This window comes from Styela clava, chromosome 5, assembly GCF_964204865.1.
Source record: "Styela clava chromosome 5, kaStyClav1.hap1.2, whole genome shotgun sequence".
Taxonomy (NCBI): domain Eukaryota; kingdom Metazoa; phylum Chordata; class Ascidiacea; order Stolidobranchia; family Styelidae; genus Styela; species Styela clava.
The window spans coordinates 14396950-14421473 of NC_135254.1; the positions used below are offsets into that span (position 1 = coordinate 14396950).

Here is a 24524-nt window from a genome sequence, read left to right on the forward strand (position 1 = left end):
TCGTTTTCTCACGACCGTTTCCTTTTCACCATGATTGGGCTGTACCTTCGCAGAGTGGGAAAATGAGGTATTTTGATTGGTCATTGAGCCGTCAATCAAAACTCTTTTTCCATCTGGTGAATGAGCGCGTTCGTTGTGGGAAAACGAGACGAGGTTTATCAGAGTGCGCGATGTGCATACGCCGTGAATATAGGGTGAAGTTCTTTATTTTTTCAAACATCTGATAAACACGTCAAGACAATGTTTTCTGATGATTATAGGCCAGGGATTACCATCAAATCGTCATGGAAAAGCCACAGAAAACAAAGAGAAAATGGATCTCAAACCAGGTTTGTCTAATTTCATATAAATGCGGTCGATGATCCTACGCTTCGCTGGACTTCGTATCAGCATTACCAGCTGACCGTGGCCATGTTGTTGCTAAGCGATACTGCACGCTGGTCTAAATTTGATGCTTTTCTTTTTGCATCAATATAATATCAATAAACAAAGAAACGATTCTAATGGACTTGATTAATTTAATATGTATAACTTAATTTCGTCGACTACAGGGAGTCCTCGACTTACGACGCAGTTCCGTTCCTGAGACTTGGTGTAACCCAAATTTCAGTGTAAGTCGGAACATTATACTGTACAGTGGTACAGTGCATGAATTACTCTATACACATCGTACTGTATTGTAAAGTATGGTACTGTACACTAATAAAATGTACAAATAATACAAATAAGAACTTTATTAGAAAAACAGAAAACAATCCACATCACGTGAATAAAAGCAAACCTTGATTCAGATTCAGATAATTTATTTTCGTCGTGCAAGAAACATTATGAACAACACAAGCATAGTAAATCAAGGCGTGTTTGTAACCTCGATACATCGTAAGTCGCGACCGTCGTAACCCGAGGACTCCCTGTATTGCACTATCAGACTCTGGTATACTCACGTGAAACTTTAATGACTCCATATCATTTATAACCTTTTCACATACTGTATATAATTTTCTAATGATCCGTACAAATAATAAAAATATCAAATTTTCTTCCATACCACTTCCAATGTGTAATGATTAATAAATATAATATGCTATGTTTTGAACTCGAAAGAGTTTGACTGGTATAATACATAATCTTTCTCTACGCAGCAGTGAGTGCTTAATCATAGCCTAGTTCAGAGCTATAGTATAAAACAACAGGTCTCATGTAGTTTCGTACCTAACGTACTTCTAGTGGACGTAGCATAACAAATTTTTCATGTGTCAATCCTCACCCCACCTGACTACGCCATCCAAAAATTACGTTACAGTGATGTAATAGAGCCATTCAAACTATACGAACTGTCATCCTAGGCGCGCCATCCAACTGGAAATTGAACAGCCTTTTCTCTCGTTTTGTCGTCGCAACGATCCCGATAGGAGAGAGATCGCTGACGTTAGTCAGTTTTTTATCGTCGGCGCCGATGCCATTTCGGGCGATCGTACGAGTATTTGGCAAGCTCTATGACTTGATTGTAGTGGCATAATTTTTGGATGGCGTAGTCAGGTGGGGGTTAGGATTAGCATGTCAAAAATTTGTTATGCTACGCCTACTAGAAGTACGTTAAGTACAAAACTACACAGGACCCTAAAACAACTCAAATGAATACAAAAAATGGAATAGCACAATTTTTTTATAACATTTTGAACCACCCTATTTCAGTGAAGTTCTTACATATGAAGTAGACATCCAGACTGTGGAACCACAAGATGCAGAATGTCAAACTGTACCTGCAAGTGAAATTTTGGAGAAATCATTAGCACTTGGAAACCAAAATGTGAATGAAACTACTCTTGTAGCATTTCTGTCTTCTGTGGAACCTATGATTTCCAAGTAAATACTGCTGTTAAGTTTACTTAAAATGGCGCGGAAACTTGTCAAATTTTAGGGGTATTTGTATAAAATGGAAAGTTTTTATTTTAGATATATATTCATACTTTTCTGGCATATGTGGAATAATATGTGACTCGGGTCACTAAGTGTAAGACTATATGAACAGAAATTCAATTTATTTTGTTTGAATGAAATATGTTGCATAATCTTATCCTGAGTTCTGCGCCATGTACAGAGTTAAATAAGTAAGGCATACCAATTAAAAATTTATAGTATAAAGAAGGTGGCTCTAAGATACCTATACTGCCTATAATATATCATCAAATCCAATTTACCTACCTACAGACAGTGCTCGGAAGACTCATGATATTGATTTGAACTTGAGTTATGTTTTTCAAAAACGTGACTCAGATTTGACTATCCATTATAGGTAGGCTACTTGACTTGTGATTCGAAACATCAACGACTCAACACTTAGGACTTCAAAATTTGTTGGGACTCGAACTTAACTCGAGACTACCCTTGACTTGGACTCGAGGTTCAGCTACTTGTGCTACTCAGAAGCATTGCGATTCCAGAAGCTGTTCGTCCATATAAGATCTTTTTGCAAAAGTACTGCTTCCACTCCAGAGTACAGCTACATAAGGCTTGTAGTATGTAGAGTGAATGAATGAATAGAATCTATTTAGTGTCTCTCAAGATATTCAATTCAATTATTATTTTCAGGCAATTGATCAAAAATTCAACATTTAACGTTTTTGAAGAAGCAAATTGGGGTTCAGATTTTGAATCAAGCGATACTTCTATGAATTGTGAATATTCGTTACAAGAAACCACTGTGAAAAATGAAACTAAAAATGGTATGCTCATAATATATTTTTTGTTTGACACTTATTCACTTCGAACAAGGCCACTGTTATCTAACGATATGTGAGGGGCTTCTGTATTTGGAAGGAATGGAATCTTTCCGATTCGGCATTGCCTACCTTATTTACTCAAGTTGAAATGGTGGGTAAAGGATTTTAATCTGAGATGTGTAACCTGCGATGTCAACACAGTTCATACTAACGCTCTAATTGCTAGGACAGCGCACCACCGCTAGTTCTGTTTAAAAGGGGAATTAGCGCAGTGGTGGGATTCAGCCGGTTTGCACCGGTTCTATAGAATATATATGTGTGAAATATTTTGTGCACTTATGCCACAGCAGCAGTATCTTGTTTTCCATATATGGAAATGATTAAGTGCAAAAGGATTTCTGAAATTTTTATCATTACTGAGTAGTTCACATTGTTCACATAGCTGATGGTTGGATACAACCTAACTATTCCAATATGAAAATGGGACAAGTAAAAAATGAAATGCCTAGGTCCCAATATTTTCAATCTGTCGTATCGACTTTTCTCTTCCCCCAGGATAAATTTAAAAAATCATATTCTATTAAAAAAATAATATTTTTTCCTATCAACTCCTATTTCTTGAATTCCTTTCAGATGAAAGCACATTGGAGGTTACTTGTTTATCATGGAGCAGCAGTGGTGCATCGATTGCTGTTGCATATGGGAGCATGAAACATATGGCATGGGGCCAGACAAGGTAATATATCTTGCACAGGTAGCATTGTTAATAGGCCTTTGCGATCACTAGTATGATATATTCACTGATGTATATCTGCTATACCATTCCAATGGTTTCCTCACTCCTTGGTGCTCAGAGTTGTATTTTTGTGTGTAACGGATTGGATTCCTTGACGTTAACATTTTCTAATATCTAATATTCAACTTTTTTCTGTGTCAATTAGACCTAACCATGGGTGTCGCTGCTTGATAGACAGTGTTGGTTTTTGTGTCTCCTTCCCACCCTGAAATGCCATTTTTAATGTTTTTTCTGTATTTTGTTTCGTACAGAATGTATTTTCTGATGGTGAAAAAATAAACTACTGTTTATAAATACTAAAGTCTAGTAATATATGTGCACTTATCTCTAGTAATTTCATATTTTATATGAAAATATATCCTATTGCTGGTTTCGGATCATAGTATTTTCTATGACCCAATTTTTATCTTCAGATCATATCTCTGTGTTTGGAATCTTGACCGCTCAAGATTAGACCAATTCAAGTGTGACCAGAAGCTGGAGACAGAGAGCAGTTTACAAGCTGTCGCTTTCCATACTACAAATCCAGCTCTAATTGCAGGTAATTGCATATTTATACACCTTTTGCCCTTAACGAGGCTCTACACAAGCAGCCACTGTTGTTCAAAGAGCTACATTTTTTGAAAGGTCGGATGGACATAGCCTATCCTAGGATGGTCCAAGGTTTTGGGGTTCGCGGGCCACAAAATTATTTTGGCATTGGTCGCGGGCCACAATAGTACCAAGGTAAACAGTGCAATACAAAACAAGTACTTCTATTGTGTAAACACATAGTTATCACATAGGCATTGCCAACCTAGGCTAATGAAATTCGCATCAGATGTTTAGTTTTCTATTGTGCCTTTATTGTTAGCATATATTTCGGACCAAAATGATAGAAATCCAGGTAACAATAGACTGCCCATCACATCTTCAACTTTGCTAGTTACTTCAGCTAGCCATCATACTAGTCAATTCAGTCACAGTAGTGATATAACAACAATATGTCAAACGATTTTTCTGATTTACTTTATGAGAAGCAATTCAAAATGCGATATTCTGATTACTCTCCGAATGCGGCGCGGGCCAGGATAATGAAGTGGCGGGCCACATGTGGCTCGCGGGCCTGGGTTTGGACCACCCTGGCCTATCCAATTTATTACAACCAGGGTGAGTGAGGTGGGGGCATGGGGTGATATCATAGGTAAATATTGCAATATTGAATGGGACTTATCTGTGCAGTTCAAAAGAAAAACCTAGAAAATATCTTTTTATGCTGCAGCTGGATTGTTTTCTGGAGTTATTCTGTTATGGGATATATCGAAAGACGAAGTTGTTTACAGTTCCGAAAGCCATGATGACCCTGTGACATCAGTTTCATGGCTGCAACCACAATCACGCAAGTAAGGCTTTTTGTGAAACTCAAATTTGGCCATGAGTCCCCTATTTGTGCGCATGTCTTAATGATAAGTTATGTTTTTTCTTACTCAAAACATAACATCAAATACTATTTAACTGCTATGTTTCATTTGGACTGGTCATACGAAAGTATTACACGACACAGTGAAGGTAATACAACAGGATCAGTATTCGTAAACTATTCCCATTGAGGAATTATTGGCAGAAACAATTCATTCCAAGTGCTTACAAATTACAATTCTAATCCAATTTTATTCTCCCGAGTCCCGAAGTATCAGGTTAGGGTTAGGCCATGATTTTATTCCGATTTTCCTTATTTTAGTTCTATTACGAGTTCGGGGACTGTCTGTGTTAGCCGCATGAATATCCCCGTGGCCATGGGTTTCAGTTCTTTTACACAATTTGATGTAAAATTATTGAACAAAATTAATTACCTCCATATTGGTACACATACTTCTGGAGCGCCTTTTATTCAATACACATTTATTACCTAGAAAATATGGAAAACCACTTCAAGGTCCCTTGTTGAATTCATTACCTGGGAAAAATGGTTTTATATTATAATTCATGTAGAAACCCTATTTTAATTTTTCAATACCATGTTATTAACAGATATATTGACTTGCTATCAGCAAGTACTGATGGGAAGTTAATCACATGGAAACAGAAAATAAGTCAAAGTGAAAAACCACTGACTATTGCCAAGAAGTTTCAGATTAAAGCAAGTAGTGTGAGAAGGTGAGGCTTTCTATTACAAGCAATACAAATTGTCAATGGCAACTTACATGTTTGACTAAAATTACAAGACTTTTTTGCATTCAGATTATTTGAAGTATGGCAAAATTCTGCTGTTATTTCATTATTATGATAAGTTTTCTCGCAATCATATGCAAATAAGCTGTCTATTAGCATCCACTTGGTTGTAGGATTTTACTAGTAAAGTTGGAAAAGCAGGCCCATATTCTATAAGTTCGTCTTATCTGCACTCGCTGTTCCTAGTTCAGTGTTTGAATGACTCTAATATGGAATTTGAACATAATCATTGTAGCATAGTTGTCACATTGCTAGAAATAGCCAGGATTTTCAGAAGGCGGGTTTCAAGAATGAGAATCGAAAACTTCTGTGCGATGGTTTCTAAAACAGGAGCGCAATTACACCACTCGTTAAAATAGCCATGCCCCTACGAGTGGGTATCCATCTCATTCAGAGCACGATAAAATATTCAGGCATTTCAAACCGAAAAAATACGGCTATTACAGGCTTGATAGTCCATCATCCCAATGTTGTGTTTTTTGGACATTTCAATAAATTTTATTTTTATAATTCATTTTCAAGCACTACCGGTGCACGGGGAACTGGTTCTGTTGGTATTACTTGTTGTGCAATAGCAGTATCTGTGAAAGATGGAATCGAATATACAGTCGGAGATGAAAGAACGTTAATCGCAGGATGTGAGAACGGTGCAATCGTCAAATGTGTCATTGATGAAAATAGTTATGAAGATGATCCTGTAAAATTTTCATACAAAGTAAATAATCTAAATATTTGAATCATTCAGAACGTAACTGTTTATCACTATGGGCGAAGGGCCAACACCTAAAATGATATTGACACTGAGGGCCGAACCATCGAAAAAATTCGACTCTGGGTTGCAAAAAATTGGTTTGACTGGATTTAGAAAAAAAGGCTCCAGCTCAGAAATCTAGTTTTGATCACGAAAACTTCTTTACCGAACTATAAAAAACTTTCAGGAAAATTGATGTTTTTTAAATTGTAGTAGGAAAACTAACATATTACAACGAATTATTTCATCTCAGCATAATAGAATTTTAAATGAGCTTCATAAATATTTGAATATTCAATCAATATTGCTTATTAATCTTGTTACAGGGGCACCTTGGTCCAGTATATTCAGTAGATTGGTCACCATTTCACAGGAATGTATTCTTGACTTGTTCAACTGATCAGAGATGCAGGTACAATAACATAGGAAAATTGTATTTTTATTTATGTGTTTCAATCCATGGCATGGATCCATAATTTCATCGTATGTATTTTTTATAAATCAATTTTGTGGCATTCACAGTGAAGAAACTTGACAACCTAACAATGCTTGAACTATAAATTTGTTTCTCTGGTATCATAATATAAGTGTCTTTGTCTGGATTTGTTTAGAATTTGGCATCTTGATATTTTTTTGTTTGGTGTATTATTGACTGTTTAAAATTGTCGAATGAGATCGAACCATATTGTTGGGAATGATATCGCAAACCATACATTGCTGATAAAAAATGCATTTCAATATCATACAATAAACAATAATTTTGGCAGATTTTACCACGCTCTACATGCATCACCTTTATGTGAAGTGACTCCCTACTCAGGATCTGATCAATACTTATATTCTGTCAAATGGTCTCCTGTTCGTGCTTTGACATTGTTCTCTGTTGGAGGATCTGGTTTTCTTACGGCTTATGATGCAAATATTCAATATGTTATCAATTCTGTGGAAAGCGAAGGGTAAGTGTTTTGTTGTTGTTTCATGCTCGAAAGAATTTGTTGACAGTAATGCCATTTAGTGGCACAAATTATCGCAACTTTTGGAAACAAACTTAGTAGCCTTCTTGTGATTAAAACTAGGCGTGTGCAAGATACAAATAACTGGATGAAACCGCGGGACACACTTTTAGGATCGGATTTACATGTTTATCCCGGAGGAGAGAAAAGCCGATAAGACTGCTACTGTTCATAGGCTTTCTAGTAGTTGCAGACACAGATCTTGTGACATGCGTTGTTCACTTTGCACAAGCTCAGATATGGGCATTGCATTGCATGCTAGATTAAATTAAAAACTCGTTTCATGGGCCAGAATGATGCTTTTCTACTGGCCGCTGGTTGCACACCCCTGGTTTTAACCATCTTTAAGCACTAAAAATTTGAAACGATCGGTTTATTTTCATCCATCGATATGTTCCTAGAACTGTTAAGCATAACAATCTATATGTAAACTTCATGTCCAATTATAGGTTGTCCTTCCAAATTTGTTATAGGGTTACAAAGTCAGATAATCAGATTCATATCAAACATGAATGATATTCAGTATATGTTTTTTTTTATTAATTCAAAAACTTCATTTAATTTTCAATGAAATTTCCTAGAATATCAATCGGCTTCAAAATTTAAGTTCTTTGTTCACAAAGAGTCTCAATTAATATTCTTACCCTGATAAATTTTAGTAAACGCAACAGTCTGATGACAGTTAATCAGAGTGAAAATTTATATCCATTTTTAGTGAAAATGGCAAGAAATGTCGCATCAACTGTGTTGAAGCAAACCAAAAACGAGCCCAATATGTTGCAACTGGTAACGTCGATGGTATTGTTCATGTCTGGCAGCTTGGTTCTAAATTCGCATCACCTGATGCAGATGAAAACAACAAACTAAAAGAATTGGCTGAGAAAGCAATGTTGGATGATTAATATTTATTGCAGCAAACAGAGTAGCCTTTGACTTCGGAATGTAGCAATCTTCAACACCTATCTTGTAAAGCACTACTAGCATATGTAACTTCAAAACTGAACTGTCTCTTCTAGCATTTTGCAAGGCCATCATAATAATTCATTTAGTCTGATACTAAGCGAAAGTGTCCAGTCTCAGACCAAAATGCAAGCACTCCTCTGTTCTCTCTTCGTTTATGCTTTTCGTGATTCTGTAGGTGCAAGCACTCCTCTGTTCTCTCTTCGTTTATGCTTTTCGTGATTCTGTAGGTGCTATTCGTACAATATGTATGGTATTGCATGCGGAAACTGTTGCACTTTTAATAAATGTGTATTTTTATAAATAAAATTTATGATCCAGCAAATATCAGATCTGTTACAATGTAAGGTTTAGAGAGAAATTATCTATCAAGAACTAATGACAATAACATTTGTTATGGTGTGAACGAGCGACCAAAACTAGATAAAACACCTGGCGTGCTCTGCATTGCAGGAGATTTTAGATTTTTCGCAAAGTATATCTCTCAAACTGGTGCCATTAGCGATAAGACTATATTAATTTGAAGTCATTTACCTGATTTGTTATTATATTCTTTCACTTTACTGACTTCATTATTAGCAAATACTGGTGTATGAAATAACTGGCAGAAAAAGTATTAGGCATAATATGGGAGTGTTTTAAGAGGGGGCATCAGATAATGAAAGTTTGAAAACCAGCTTTAGTCTTAGATATAATATACTAAGTAGTGAAAGTCACCGTGATCCACCCTTTCAATAATACAAGAACTTCATCAATGTTATATACTTATTTATATTCAGGTAAATGTAGAAATGACACAGCGAGATTGCTTGAGAGCTGAAAATGAAATACAAAATCTTGAGCAGATACCTTGATATTCTTTCTGGAAATTACAATCCTCAAACATCGAGGTCCTTCCAATGCAAAATATACACACAGTTATCGTTACAAAATTGCTTCCAACATTTGGAAAACAGCAGCTTCAAAAACCAAAGTAGTGACAAATAAAAATTGGACAGTTCAAAAAGAAAATGCAATAACGCCACCGAAACTTAGCTTCAAAATTTTAAGAAAAAGAAAAAATAACATGTACTGCAATGGATTCGCAATTACACCATTGAGAATTGCATTCAACAATATATACTCTGTAAAATAAAAGAGAATCGGCAAATAAAGATAATACAAAATAAAGGAATAAGTTCTCAAGTAGGAGCGACAGGATGTTGCAATACAGAAAAGTAAACTTTTTTTGAGCGCTTTGGCGATATTATACAAAACAGTACCCTTTGATGTACATTGCACATGGGAACGACCATACAACATAATAGATAAGGCACATTACATTTTGTGCAAATAATTTTACAATAGAAAAATTGGCAGTTAGACGAGGCAACATATTTCAAAGCAGTTGGTTGTATTTTATTTTCCACATTCTGCTACAAATGTCATGGATGGGAGCTATCTACCATATACATTATACATATATTTTAAGTTTGCCACCTCAATATTTCAAGGATACATTTGCAATATTTTAAGGAAAGAAAAATTTGACTAAAAGAGCAGCATAATTTTGGTCAGTAAAGATTGCTTGATATAATATTACTGCCTTTGTTTTGGACATAGAGATTCCGCAGTAAGATGGCAGTATCTACTAAAATGAATGAACTTTCTTACTACAAGTTGCCTAGGCCCAATGTTTCACCCCGTCGGACTAGCGTTTGTGATAACTTGAGACTCCTCTACACTGGGCTACTTAACGATCTCCATATGACTACCAATTTTAAATATTGCTATCTAGGTATTTACATTATTCTACTATGCAATGCGACTCTTACAGAATTGTAAAAAAAATACAACTATATTCATAGCATTTTGGCCCAAGAAGAAACCTTATAATATGGCAAAATATATCTCTCATTATGCTCATGTTCTCAAACTTTGCAATACCTTGCCATTTGGCGTCGCCTCATATAAATGTATAATAAGGATACTGCTATAACAGACGTTCCCCATAAGACAATACATAAACTTTTTTCAAAGTACGTGAATCCAGCATTGAGGTTTGTATTATGCCAGCCCTTTTGGAATATAATGTCCCTTTCAGCCATTCTGTCACCACCGAACTCTATCAAAACATCCATAGGATGTTCTTTATTTTTTGCTTGTAAAAGTTCTTTAACAAGATGAGGATGGCCTTGTCCTGCTCCTCCATTCTTTATCTAAACAAAAATATCGAATTTTCACACTCTCACTCTGAATAGGCCTTTAACATGAATACAGAGAGACCTATAGTTTTGATAGGACCAAAGTCTGTGTTTGACATTGTCTCCCCAATTTAGGTAAGGTGATACGGTACGCACAGGGTTCAATGACAAAATTTTAAACCTGTCAGCCTAGATGGAATATTCTAAACCAGTGGACGGCAAACGAGCATTTTTAGTGGGCCTGCAATTAATTTCAATTATGACAGTGATGAACAAAAAAATTCTATAAATCCAACATTACATTTTCTGCCAAATGGTTTTTATATTTATATTGAACGATCATATATTACGTTCATTTGAACTAAAAGAAATTAAATACCCCTCAACAAATTTATTATGTGGTTAATTTAAAATATCCAACGAAATTGTTGGGCCTTGAAAACTTTACAACTACGCCAATAAATCAACATTTATGTCTTCAGGATCAAAATCACTACTTTCAAAGACCACTATTTACCGGTATATGAATTCAAAAACAATCATTTTCAATATTTTGAGCATTTCATAATCAATTTACTCAAGATCTTCAATGCTTCACAAGCTTCATTATAATTGAAGAAGTAATACATACAATTCATTATAATCGCATGCTAGTTTGCACACAATTTATTCAAGCATTATTCAATTGAAAACACTCACATCATAATTTTTATCATCTTCAGTATCAAAATCATGATCTTCAAGTTTAGCACGAATCTCTCCTGCATAATATTCATCAACAAAATCTTTCCCATCATCCCAATGAATATCAGAAGGAGACCGTCCCTACAGAAATGAAATATTATACCAGACTAAACGGTGCTCCCGAAGTATGCGAACCAAGATGGCGGACATCGGAACGTAACATGGGTAACAGGTTAGGGTTAGGCGATAATTTTTTTCCAATTTTCCTTATTTTAGTCCTATTATCAGTTCGAAGACTAGCCAAGAGCCTCCCGTAGTATTTATACCTAAAATTATGGCCTAACCCTAACCTAGTACACATATTACATTCCGATGTCCGCCATTTTGGTACGCATACTTCGAAGCCCCGACTAAACTCCTGAGCTACAGTGACCCATACAAACACAGAACCCAGGTCATTTGTAACATAGAGCAGTCGTTCCCAACCTTTTATGGCCCGGAGCCTTCTATGCCACTCATGACCCCCTGTTTATCATTCCAGTAGTTGTTATAGTATGATTTTGAATGGTCGATTCCCAATCCTATTATGGTCAAACAATTCATTTTCAACAAAAAACACCCTGTGAAATAACCTTATCAAGCAATGGAACTAGGAAGAACGTGGAGTTTTCTTGTGAAGGGAAAAGTAAAATCTGTTTTGCGTCTAGCATTATGGCGCCCCTCCAAATGCTCTGTGGCCGACTTGCTGGGTCACAGGCCCATGGTCGGGAACCGCTGTTCTGGGAACATCAGTGAAACTTGAACTTTTGTGCAAAGTATACTAGATTACTGAAGCTTTTGGGTACAACATACACAAAGAGAAGTTCAATTGGTAAATAAATTTGATTTCTTGGTTCAGTCTATTTTTTTGTACTCTGAGTTGACAAATTAGTAATTTGCTTCCAAATTACGAGGACACTAATATTTGATGAATGATGTCGCAAACTTCTTCAATTGTATGTTGAGAATGCTTTATCAACCTTCATTGAGTTTCTATCTGAAAATTGGACTTCAAATATTAGTCTGAAATTCAGACTCCGACAGCTAAGTCAAAAAGTTAATTGTCTGTTGAGAATGCCTTGTCAAGTTGTTTTTGAGTCTCGTGGAAATTTAGACTTCCATCATCATAACTGAAAGTCGGATATTCAGACTATGCAGAAGTCGAAATTTCATACTCATAGCAAACCAATTGCTATTAACACTGAAATAGGTGATGACCATGATTGACCAATAGAGTGGCGAAATCTCAAACCTGTGAAAATATTACTGTTTTTTATACTTGTGTTACATACTGCCTTACCTTATTTTGAATGATTGGCTTTTCAGCGATAAGTTTGGTATTCAAAAATTCACTTGAAACTTGCGAAGCACTGTATCTCTGTACAAGATACTCAAATACTTTATCTCTGTTCCAATCTCCGTCTGAATTTTGACAATCATGGCAAAATTCCACAGGAGGAAATTGTACTTTCTGTATATTCGGATCTTCTGATATTGCTCCATGTAGTCTGAGAATCAAGCGAAAAAATGTTTTTATTACTGCATGAGCAAATATTTTAGGCATATTCCCAGACTCAAATCAAACGAGGATGAAGCATTTGAAAAGAGTTGCTGGAGACTATGTTGAAAATAGTGGCTCACAGTGGTGTCTTCCTCCTGCAACTGGGTCAGGATTAAACATTAGGATAACAGCACTGGTTAGCTATTAAATACCGTACTTCAACTTACAAAAACAAACAAATTTTCTCTGATAATGTATAAAAACAAAATTTCATTTTCTAAAACTTTCATCTTTTCAGGGTATTGCCAATTTGAGGTTACGACAATTCCAAAACTTACATTTATAGGCGCAGTGGCCGTTTAGTGGTTTAGATTAGAGCATTAGACTTAACTATGGTGGAATCGCAGATGATTATTTTCTGTTCAAATCCTATACCCACCATCTTGACCAGGGTGTAATAAATTGAAGAGGCTAAGCTAAATTGTAGTAACCCCTTACCTAGGAGTAACTGCTTGTGCAGAGCCTTGTTCAGTGTGGAAAGCTTATAAATATGTAAATAAATAAAAAAAATTGTTACACAGCATCATTTTCCAATAACTAAAACGGGTCTCCCAAAGTAAGCACCCACAAGTACTTCTGGTTAGCCTGGCTCAACAATTTCTGCATATGTCATTCCTAACCACCTGACTACGTCATTTGAAAATCACACCACTGTGGCTCTGCAGGCCCTCCAAAGTATATGGATGGTCGTCTAAAACGTGCAGACGATCATCCAAAATTGAGCAAACTATTTCTCTCATTTTGTCGTAACAATACTGATAAGAGAGAGATTGCTGGGGTTAGTGAGGCCATTATAGTCGGTTATACTTTGGCAAGTGATGTCGTAGTGATGTAATTTTTGGACGACATAGTCAGGTGAGGGTTAGGAATATTATATGCAAAAAAAGTTATGCTACATCCACTAGGAGTACTTGTGGGCGCGTACTTAGGGAAACCTACTAAAGCGGTGTACCTATTATGAATTATTCAATTTCCATGCAATAAATAAACAAAACTCGCCTCTTGTTTACTTTATTGTGAAGTTCCCACAACCACAGTACAACATCTTTATTTGATGTTAGACCGTCTTCATAAGGACTATCAATAATTTCTTTTATAAAATTTTTCCTACATTCAACACAACTGAAAAAATTGGTGATGTATGCTTCCATGGCTCTTGGTACAGACTCCGTATCTGAATGAAGTAAAAAGATTAATATGACAGTCATACAAGCGGGCAAGATGGCCCAGTGGTTGAAATGTCATAAACAGTTTGACAAACGATATATGTTACCGCTTACCTACTTGTGTAAAAAATCACAAAAGTTAAAACATATACTGAAGAGTTGTCGTCAATTTTGTATAAAATCGCTGATTATGATTACAGTGAATACTCCCAATATCTTACAGAGAAACTGGGTATCAGATCATAAGAACCAATAAATAGGTCAGAAGCAATAAACATACATACAAATAACATGTACAAAATTTAATCAGAATAAACAAAGCATAAAGCATATTCACTGAAAAACAACCAATATCTATACGTAATGTGGAGGATTCATGTCGAAGACCAGTGTTTCCCAATCCCAAGGGCGGCGTTATGTTATTTTCAGGGTGGGAATACATAAGTATTACTTTGTATTCTATTTTGTTTTAATACCATTATTTACTTATTTAATAATATGGAAATACATATTTATGGATACATTATTATATCTACTCAAGCTGTACAAAAGACAGAGTGCAATAGTGGAGTCTTATTAATGACCAATTCATGAGTTTTCACGAGGGAGGAATAAAAAAATCCAAAATAAGCAAAAGGATGAATTTGTTGAAAAAGGTTGAGAATCACTGTTCTAGATTGTCCGAATACATCAGCATTTTTGTCCGTTGGAGCAAATAGCAAGTTTTTTACCTCACAAAAATAGAGTTAATTTTTCATCAAGTCATGCAACAATAAAACTATCTATTATCAACTATAACTAACCTTGTTCATCAGCATTATATGATGCAACAGTTAAAGAATGAAATAAAGTCCACAATGAGCAAGGATATCCACGTAATCCTGGTTTACTCGGAGCACAACCAACCCATCTCTGATCTAATTGGGGAAGAAAACTGTCATCCTGTGAAGAAATGAAAATAAGTAAAAATAAGTGCAATTCCTTAGGCATAATGGATATGATATAGAAAAGCCAATGTAGATGAACAAAAAACTTTTAATTTAAACTCCATAATTTTGAAATCATTTTGAATGACTAATAGACGTTCACTCTGAAAAAGGCCCGTTTGGCATTGCTTACCAATATTATCACACCATGGGTGAGGTAGAGGGCATTGAATTTTAAACCCCAAATTCTAACCTGCGATGTCATCATAATTAAGTTCCGCAGGCCATTGTGCCAGACTTACTTTAAAAGTTGAACCTTACCTCAACAATTTCCATTCTTTGTTGCCATTCTCTGTGATAGACCTTCTCTTTGCCAGCAAGCCATGATATTAGTTTAACGAGAAAATTTTTGGTTGTTTCTTGCATCGGAATGTGTTCGGATAGCTAACAATTAAAAAAATTTTCTTCATAAGTCAAATGTTGTCTTGGACCTTCATAATCCGTGGCCCACTTCCAAACACTCGCAACAATTATGGCACCCTGCTCTTTTATAAGAATACCTAGTTCTTCTTTTAACTCATTTCTATCAGTTATTTTATATACCACGTTTAGTAATGAAAAGCCAACAAACAAAATCGAAAGAATAAATGGACTAAAGTCAAAGAATTGAACAAATAAAGCCCCATTCACTTCAAATTATTAAAGTAGTCGTCATGAATGGCGATAAGTGAATTCTATTGCTCATGGCCCCCAAGTACCGCTCCATGGCCCAGTTTTGAGCTAGATGTTTACACTTACTACTTACTAAAGCTATAGTTCCGACAAAACTTTTAGTTGCATCTAATGTTTCATCTTCTAGTACTTTCAGTAATCCAATTTCGATTGTGAGAGCGTAACGTAGACCAGATTCAATATCAGCAATATAAACTTTACTCCTAAAAATAGTTTGATTTAACTAATTCAAATTAAAATAAAACATATGAAATTTAAGTAAAAATATTCAATATATCATCATAATAGTGGCATCATTATCTTTAATCACAAATGTAAAGTCCTATGCAAGTACATCTGAGTGTGATTAGGCAAGCATCACTAGTTTATAATTCATTAAATATTAAAAACTACTGGGAACAGAATGTGCAGATCTTGGTTAGTATGAAAGGTTTCAAAAGAAGCGACAGGGGATATGTATTGCAAAAGGTTAGGAACCACTGAATTACAGTATATCCCCTATGTTTTGTTTATCCCCTATTATCAAAAAATTGTATCAGTACAATGTTCACAATAAATACGATAATTACCGTATATTCAATTCGTTCCTAATATTCTCACCTATCAACAGTTTTCCAATCTACGTAACTTCCTCTGTCTTTTTCAACAGGGAGATCTTGTTTAGGAAGGATTTTTGGGTCACCAACACCAGGTAAGTTTCTTAATTTATATGTGTAAAAACTTCTTCTTCGAAGCTCCCTGAAAAAAATAATTTAAACAGATCATCATCAAACAAATTAATTCCTGTCGGCGGATAGGGAATAGTGCTAAGCATTACAAATACGCTGGCCATCAAATCCCCCAGGGGACAATTATATTTGAGAGAATAACTAGACTTCTCGTCAAAGCTTACAGTTCTGCAACTTACTAGAATAGCAATAAAATATATTTACTGGTACTTTGGAATGTTATGCTTAATTGTGTGTAACTAATTCACAAAGCACATCTTATTTCTTCATTATAGTATTGATTTAAAAATTGCTTCACTTGATTGTGTAACAAAGCATGTCAATTATTGTAGTGTATGAAATATGTTTTTATCATTTTATTAACTTGACTCAAAGATTCAAAACAAGGTCAAAACACTCAATTAGTGATAGAAAGGTCTTATGAGCAATATATTATGTTCCAAAAGTGAAATGTATTCAAAGTCAAATTCGATGAAGAAATATAATATGACCATTGATGACTTGCATTGATATTACCAACCTACCCACACAATATCAATTAATAGAAGTGATAGTTTTCTCATATTACTTTTTCAATATGCTGAACACTTTTAAGCAATAGTTACGAAAAATAATATTGAATTCTTCATATATGTTCAAGTTTCGAAAACCTTCGATTATTGGTTGAAATCATGACATAATAAAATATGGATATTGCAGTATAAGCAGATCCTTGATCATCAATTTAGATCTGACATGGGCAAACTACGGCCCGCGGGCCAAATTCGGACCGTTTGATAATTTAATCTGGCCCGCTGAGGCCGCCACAACCAAACTAAAACCAAATTTTGATATTTTAGCTAAAAAATAACTCAAGGAATTTGTTGAAATTGTGTTTGAATTTAATTTCGACACGGGGCTTATTGTTTTCTACATGTGCTTTTGTAACACTGTAAGTATTGTTTGTAAAATGTAACTTTTACGTCACACTTACATGGCCCACCAGGGTAGATGGGCAAAATTTCTGGACCCCAGTCAAAATTCTTGCTCACCCCTGATTTAGATATTTGAACAATCTCTTAATAAGAGTTGAAGTACAACGAAATAAAGACTTTATGAGTTAGTAATAAAATGAGCTTTTTGTTATTTTGTATTATAAGTTTTCAGGATATGAGGTGAATAATGTTCAATGATATCTTCCAATCTTGCGTCTATAGAGACAAGCAGACAAAAAACTTGACTTGATATGAGTGAATGAAATACCAGGAAAATCTCATGTTTGTAAGGTAAATATATTTTGGACAAAAAGACATTAATATTTTTAAGTGGAAATTAAAGAAACCAATGAATGATACATGATATATAGGGCTTTCACCCAAAAAGGTTAATCATGAAAAAGTTGTTTTGAGAAAATGAGAAATACATATATTTTGGATTATTGAACTTGTGTAACTCTTTACTGAAATTTCACATTTTACTGAATGGTGAGTATTGCATCCCACTAAGGTTAGGTACCAATACACCAATGAGCACCTTTTTCCCTATTTCTTTATAATATTTTTAAATAAATATTTTTTTGACATTTAATATTCGCATTTTTGTCTTGAAATCCTCTACATAATTTAGTCAATTATATATGAGGTGTTCCCACCATCGTTTTTAATAATACTCAAGACGAGTGGTCGCAAAAGTGACTGAGAGAACATAATCTTTTCGGTTCCCCATAATATTGCATACCAAATTTAATACACCCTGATTTAGGTGATACATATGAGGTTTTAACTGTAATGCCAACCTAGATTTCAACATTACTACAGTTGAGAAGAATTACTACAATGAGAACTTTCATAAAATGAATTCAAAGATAATATATAGACTGTTCAAGATCAATAAATAACAGGATAGAGCATGACACAGACACAAATGTAAATAAGAATGGTAGCTAATGACTTGTCAGTTAAACATAATGTATTATCAAATTAACGGCATATCATTTGTTTGAAATGTTTAAGGCAAACATAATAGAAGACACAGTAAATTTCAAACCATATTGAGACTTACGAACAGTACCGTCAACAAAGCGGACACTATTGTGGGGTGACCTCAAATAACAGAATTCATAAATTTCCTAATTACTCCTACGAAAATATTGCGCAACGTATCCTAGATTACTGAAACATTTAAATACAATTATACACGAACAGAAGTTCCAGTGTTCAATTGTTAAATAAATTTCCTATATTTTCATAGAAATAATTAAGAAATTTATGAATTCTGTTATCTGAGGTCCCCCTACAATATTATTCGTTTTGTTGACGTTTGTAAGTCACTCAGGTTCTGATTTTTGTTCACAGAGTAAATGCAGAGAAGAGAAATAATGCTATTGAAGGGTTTCACGGTGATTCAAGGCTTTGAGCATAATCCTTCATTTTTAAAAAGACCTCTTAATATCTCTTCTATAATAATAAAAAAACGTACACAGTGATCTCCTGTGCTTTTCCATCTTTTGACATCAAGATAACAGTCGGAAATTCATTTATCGTTACTCCAGTATTGTCCGTTAATGCTTTAACAGCAATGGAATCAGAAATTACTCTTCTAGCGGATATATTCTTGCAAGATGAAATGTCGAGAATAACCTAACATAAAGCAAAAATAATAAATTTGAAATAAAAAATAAAGAGTGTCACTTTAAAATTTTGTTTTATTCCGATTTTTTCCGTTCTATTACGAGTTCGGGGACTGTCTGTGTTAGCCAAGTGAATATACCCCCTACCCCTAGGCTTCAGTTTCTTTACACAACTTGATGTGAAGTAGGCGAACAAATTTAGTTACCTCCATATTGGTACACACACTTATGGAGCCCAAATTTTGTTCCCAAAAGTCAAATTCTTCACAGGTTTAAAAACACCCACTTAGACCCACTACCCACCCAATAAATTCAATTTCACCTCTTTGCCTATAGATGATGACTCTTCTTCTATAATGACTGCAAGATAGTGTGGAGTTGACTTGGATTTTAAAAACTGGTTGATGTCTTCAAACCTTCAATAAAGAAAAGAATTAACATTAGAAACTGGTACCAGGTCACTAACACGAATACAATGATTTTGATTGGAACTATGAATAATGTACATGGTGTTTCATGAAGTCCTGTTACAATTTCAATTTTTTATGAAGTCAGTTCTCAATATATCTTAAATCGGTTTGTTTAATTTTAATCAGCTTTTATTCCAAGTTTGTTACACCCATACATGCCCACCATCAGTTGTTGCATTGAGCACATGTAAAGTTAACGTATGACTTCATGAACACCTTGTATTATGTTAAATATACCAGAAAAGATATAGAAATAGATATATATTATTGGACATGTATAAATAAACTAATTTTATTGTGTTGAAGAATTCCATGCTAAGATGCTTCCTACATTATAAAATATCCAAATATCCGGAAAATACAACGTTACAATTTCTATGCCAGAGACCTCACGAATAAAATAAAGAACAAGAAGGAAAATTGTGAAAAAATTGAATGAAAAAATAATGTCAATTAATCACTATAGAATTTCCATCCTGTCATTGTATGGTAATCATAAATTTTAGTTTTAATTAGTAGTCAATAAACATGTGTCTGTATGTTACCATATGTTTCCTTTCAATGAGTTCTAGTCAAAAAGCTGACTACAATTAGTTAACTAATAATATAATTTCTACAACTCAGATAAGTGGAATTGAGATATCATAGCAAGACAAAATATAGCAATAGGATATTCTAATTGATTGTGAATGTATCAAACGTATAACGTATTAGCATATTTTCCAGCTGATAACCACAGTATGATTGCTACTAAATTTTCAAAAAGAATGCAGACAAATAGCAGCTGGCAGTAAAAAGTCAAATTACAATAGTTGTGTTTGGAAGAGTTAGGTATCGAATACAATATAGAATATATCAACCCAGATATGAAGGTAACACAAATTATACACAATTAACACAATTATGCAAAAAAATAGCCAGACCCCTGAAGAAATATGTAAATAAGTCGCCCAAAAGTCGCCTAAAAATATGAACCCAGAAAATCAAGTAAAAAATCGGATCCAGAAAATAGTCTTACTATTCCGAAAATATGGTACTCAAAAGTTTCAATTTCTTTTAAAACTTCAAAACCACTATTATAGTTTTATGTCCCGCTTCCGCAACTGCATTTGGGCTGATGTTCATGGTAGTGTTCATACAAAAAAACATCAATGGCTATGGAGCCGGAGCTCAGCTAAGTAGAAAGAAATGGAGCATTGTAGCATTGTGTTAGTATTGCATGACTTTTGCTGTCAAATATACAAACATATAATTTCTTACGATGCAAAGTCAAATGTTGGCTTGGGTATTCCTTCCAGACTCCATGTCACATTGTCAAGATACTTCTCGATATTGTGCACAGAAATGTTCCGAAGATTTTCAATAGATCTTGCTAGAAACAAAAAATATGAAAGCCCATATCAAACTTGTAATCTAATTTCAACATAATATAATAATGAATGCAATGTAGTGCATTTGAGGCAACTCATGTACATGGGAAGCATAACACCAGTCGTGAATACATTTTCTTAAGGGAATAAAAATTTTTCCAGTCAATAGATCATAAATTAAATCAGTCTTGAAATTGATTCGGTTAAAATTTAAACTGAAATTCAAAATAAAAAGTACAGTTCATCTTCACTTTGTTCTTAAGGATGCAATATAATCAAAATGAATGATATTTGATTGATTGTTTTCTATTGTTAAGCGGAAAATTATTAAACAGTATGACTATTGATGAAGACTCAATGCACTGTCTGTTACTATTAAAATATAGAGCAGCTATGACTTTAATACCAAATATACACTAAATAAAAGTGTAACATACCATCAATCACTTCTCCAGAAATACCTTTATTCGAGTGTGGATGAAAAATCTAATATAAAATAAAACAAAACTAAATTATTTATAAAACATAGATTTAATTTATATGGATTTAGTAAATAAGATGAATGGATGAATAAAGATGATACTAGTCTTCATTCCACTAGCAAACAAATTGTAAAAAATATCAATCGATTCAGTAAATAAAATATTACTGCAATGTGTTTCTATTCTCTGAAAAATGATGTATTTGAGACCTAAACCATATATAATCTTTTGTGCATTTAACTCAGAAAGGCTTATAGTGAAAACTCATTTTTAAGTTTGAGATACTCTTGCCAAATAAAGTAGAATTATACTAAAAATGTTGCGATATATACTAAAATACCAGCTAATGGTAAGTTTGCTATATTAAATTTTTTTTTTCATTAAGGAGTGCTCAAAGCAAAGCTCTGAATGGGAGTAATCTCTGAGTGAAGTTACAAGCGAATACTAATGTGAAGAGTTGATGATGAAAAAAATAGAAAAACTATGACGGAACCGTTACAAGAATCAGAAGAATGCAGTTTTCTATGCTTTAGAAAGAACTCGATTATAGTCCCATTTCCCAACACTGGAATTCCAATATATCAATGGTTGGATAATCTACAAAGTACAAACCCCACAACACAAAACACGAATGCACCCATGTATAGAATGATATATGAATAACATGCATGCTAATGAAAAATAACACCACAAAAGTAAACTGGAACATATTGCTCATGTTTTACTAATAAACCACCAGTTTTGTCTACTAAATACCCTGGTAACAGGCAAATCATGTATTAGAAGTGGTTCATCAGAACATCGTAGAATTTTTTCATCATTTAAAGAAGTTATGTTTGCATCACATTGCATAACACCAGGTCTAAGGCACTGACTCCATCCTTTTCAATAAAATAAATTTGATTTGACTGAAATTTAAAAGCGACAAGTAAACCTAATTTGTAGATGGATTAGGCATTAAGTACATGCTAGCTACTGCATCGTATCACTTGTATAATGGATGCCCTGATCTTGTGAGTAAAGTACAGCTGGACTATTTGTCACTATATGGTTATAATGCATTGAAATAACAACTTAACAAATGATCCCAAAACTGACAAAAACTTGTGAAAAGACGAAAAACAATGAATTATTATAAGATTAGTGAAGACAGCTTTCATCTCCCGCAAGAAAAATATAAAATCCAGCTCGATAAAAATTAGAAATATTATATTAAGTGCAAGATTTTCAGGCATTCGTTGCATGATTTTCAAAAATATTTACCAGTTAATTATCACAAGTATCAACAGGAAAACTAAATCAAAGTAAAAAAAAAATAAGATAAGCCACATAAAAACCTCGTACAACGGAAATCAGAATGAGTGACAAAGTGAAATGGTGACACAAGCCAGAATAACAAAATGCGATATGTATCAATAATTGGATTTCTTCGAAGAAAACAAATTATCTTTCATGATTTGAATTGCAAATCCTTAATCCATTTTGATTTCCTAACTTTAACAAATATCATGAATCATATTAAAATAATAACTTATGTATAGGATAAAATTGATCTAGGAATGAATTTCCAGAGGGATTTGAAAATTACTGATGTAGAAGTTCTAACTTTACCCAAAATATGCAAAAAATAAAGCATTCTAAGTTAACCATCAAAATTTAAAAATCCAACAATTAATAATCACAAACATATATAAAACTGCTGTGTTTTATGTGAAATTTAAACAATTGAATCCACCATGAAAAATGTGACAGACGAAAATCGGAGCATGCTGTGAAGTATAGCAGTCAAGTTGTTCATGGAAGTTGGGGGACACAAATCACAAAAAGTATTAGCTGAGGACAATTATTAAGAAAAAATCAAAAGTGCCAATGAAATTATTAACCAAAGCAGGTCATGCATGCCAACACATACCCTCATTTCAGGGTAACCTCTGATTTCCATTTTGAGACATAATTTTCGATTATCTTCATCTGGGCAGTCTAAAACTCCAATACGAATTATATTCTGCCATTCTGAATAAATTTATTTTCAAATTACATCAGGAGTGAGCATGCAGAATGCACAAAAAATATTTATGATCAAATTGAACTAGTTTTTTAATATAAAATACATATGAATTTTGATGTACCTCTAAAAGTTATAAAATTGTAATTTAGTGTTCACTTTGGACAACATTTTATTTTGTTATATCTTTACACATTTTACCTGCAATATCTTTTGCAAATGCCTTGAAAGTTGGAGCAAATTCTTGACAGTGACCACACCACGATGAATAAAATTCAATTATCCAAATATAAGGACTGTAAAAAATAGTATGAGAAAAATAGGATTTTCAGAGTTTGAATCAAAAATAACATGAAAGAAAAATGAAATGAGTTGAACTTGAAATTCCATGAATATACAATATATAAACGAGAACAGATACAGATGTGGTTGTCCTTTATATACTTTATTAGCATAAAGTTTGAAATATTCCATAAAAAAACATTTTTTATTACACCGAAACTTTACAGGTTCTGACATCACACCAACTATTCAAAATTCAACATCTTGAAGCTGAAACATCTTTTTGGTCGGGTGAATAAAATAGTTAGTTATTCATTACATGATTATGCCAAGTCAAAACTAGTTCGTGAATAGTCAAAATAGATGTAACAGCAAGAGGTAAGTTTCTTATTCTGTCACTTTTTTTTACATAATTGTTGTATGAAATATAGATATATATAATTTTTTTTTATGAAAAAATTAACAGAAAAGCCGATTTCACACTACTGCATAACAATGGTTAATATACCTGTCAAAAACAGTTTCTTCAAAACTTGATGCCGTCAATATTGTCACATTATCTTCAGTTCCATACAAGCCAACGGCTGCGGGTTGAACTGCTTTAAACGCCGCCAAGTCGATCCCCCAAAACAAGACGAACACAAATAATGTCGGGTATTTGAACAAATAATAATCCATATTATAGTTATTTCTGTTTTTTCAGTTCCATCAACTATGTCTTGACTTAGTTATACATTTCTACCGGTCTACACTGATTATTTAATTAGCCCAAAAGTGGTAAAGTATATAAAAGATCTAGATAAACATTCAAAAATATGATTACATAACTCAAAT

General features: G+C 33.9%; 2 protein-coding genes across 2 annotated transcripts; one reads left to right on the forward strand and one right to left on the reverse strand.

The window, feature by feature from the left end:
* The first annotated feature begins 124 nt into the window (after nt 1-124).
* Nucleotides 125-8605, forward strand: LOC120344689 (cytoplasmic dynein 2 intermediate chain 2-like). The gene is made up of 11 exons (XM_039413991.2): nt 125-329; nt 1696-1866; nt 2593-2726; nt 3357-3459; nt 3933-4060; nt 4781-4901; nt 5530-5655; nt 6253-6445; nt 6808-6893; nt 7249-7437; nt 8210-8605. The coding sequence occupies exons 1-11, from the start codon at nt 241-243 to the stop codon at nt 8394-8396; spliced, it is 1527 nt and encodes a 508-aa protein (XP_039269925.2). The 5' UTR covers nt 125-240; the 3' UTR covers nt 8397-8605.
* Nucleotides 8606-9209: 604 nt separating this feature from the next.
* LOC120344687 (sulfhydryl oxidase 1-like) lies at nt 9210-24511 on the reverse strand. Its single transcript, XM_039413989.2, has 15 exons — nt 24199-24511; nt 23610-23704; nt 23316-23416; nt 21359-21407; nt 20812-20923; nt 19404-19497; nt 18931-19091; nt 16346-16483; nt 15819-15948; nt 15335-15457; nt 14891-15029; nt 13921-14095; nt 12661-12868; nt 11337-11462; nt 9210-10652 (listed from the first exon to the last, which is right to left on the reverse strand). Exons 1-15 carry the CDS (start codon nt 24366-24368, stop codon nt 10365-10367), a joined length of 2109 nt encoding a protein of 702 aa, XP_039269923.2. The 5' UTR covers nt 24369-24511; the 3' UTR covers nt 9210-10364.
* Nucleotides 24512-24524: the final 13 nt, after the last annotated feature.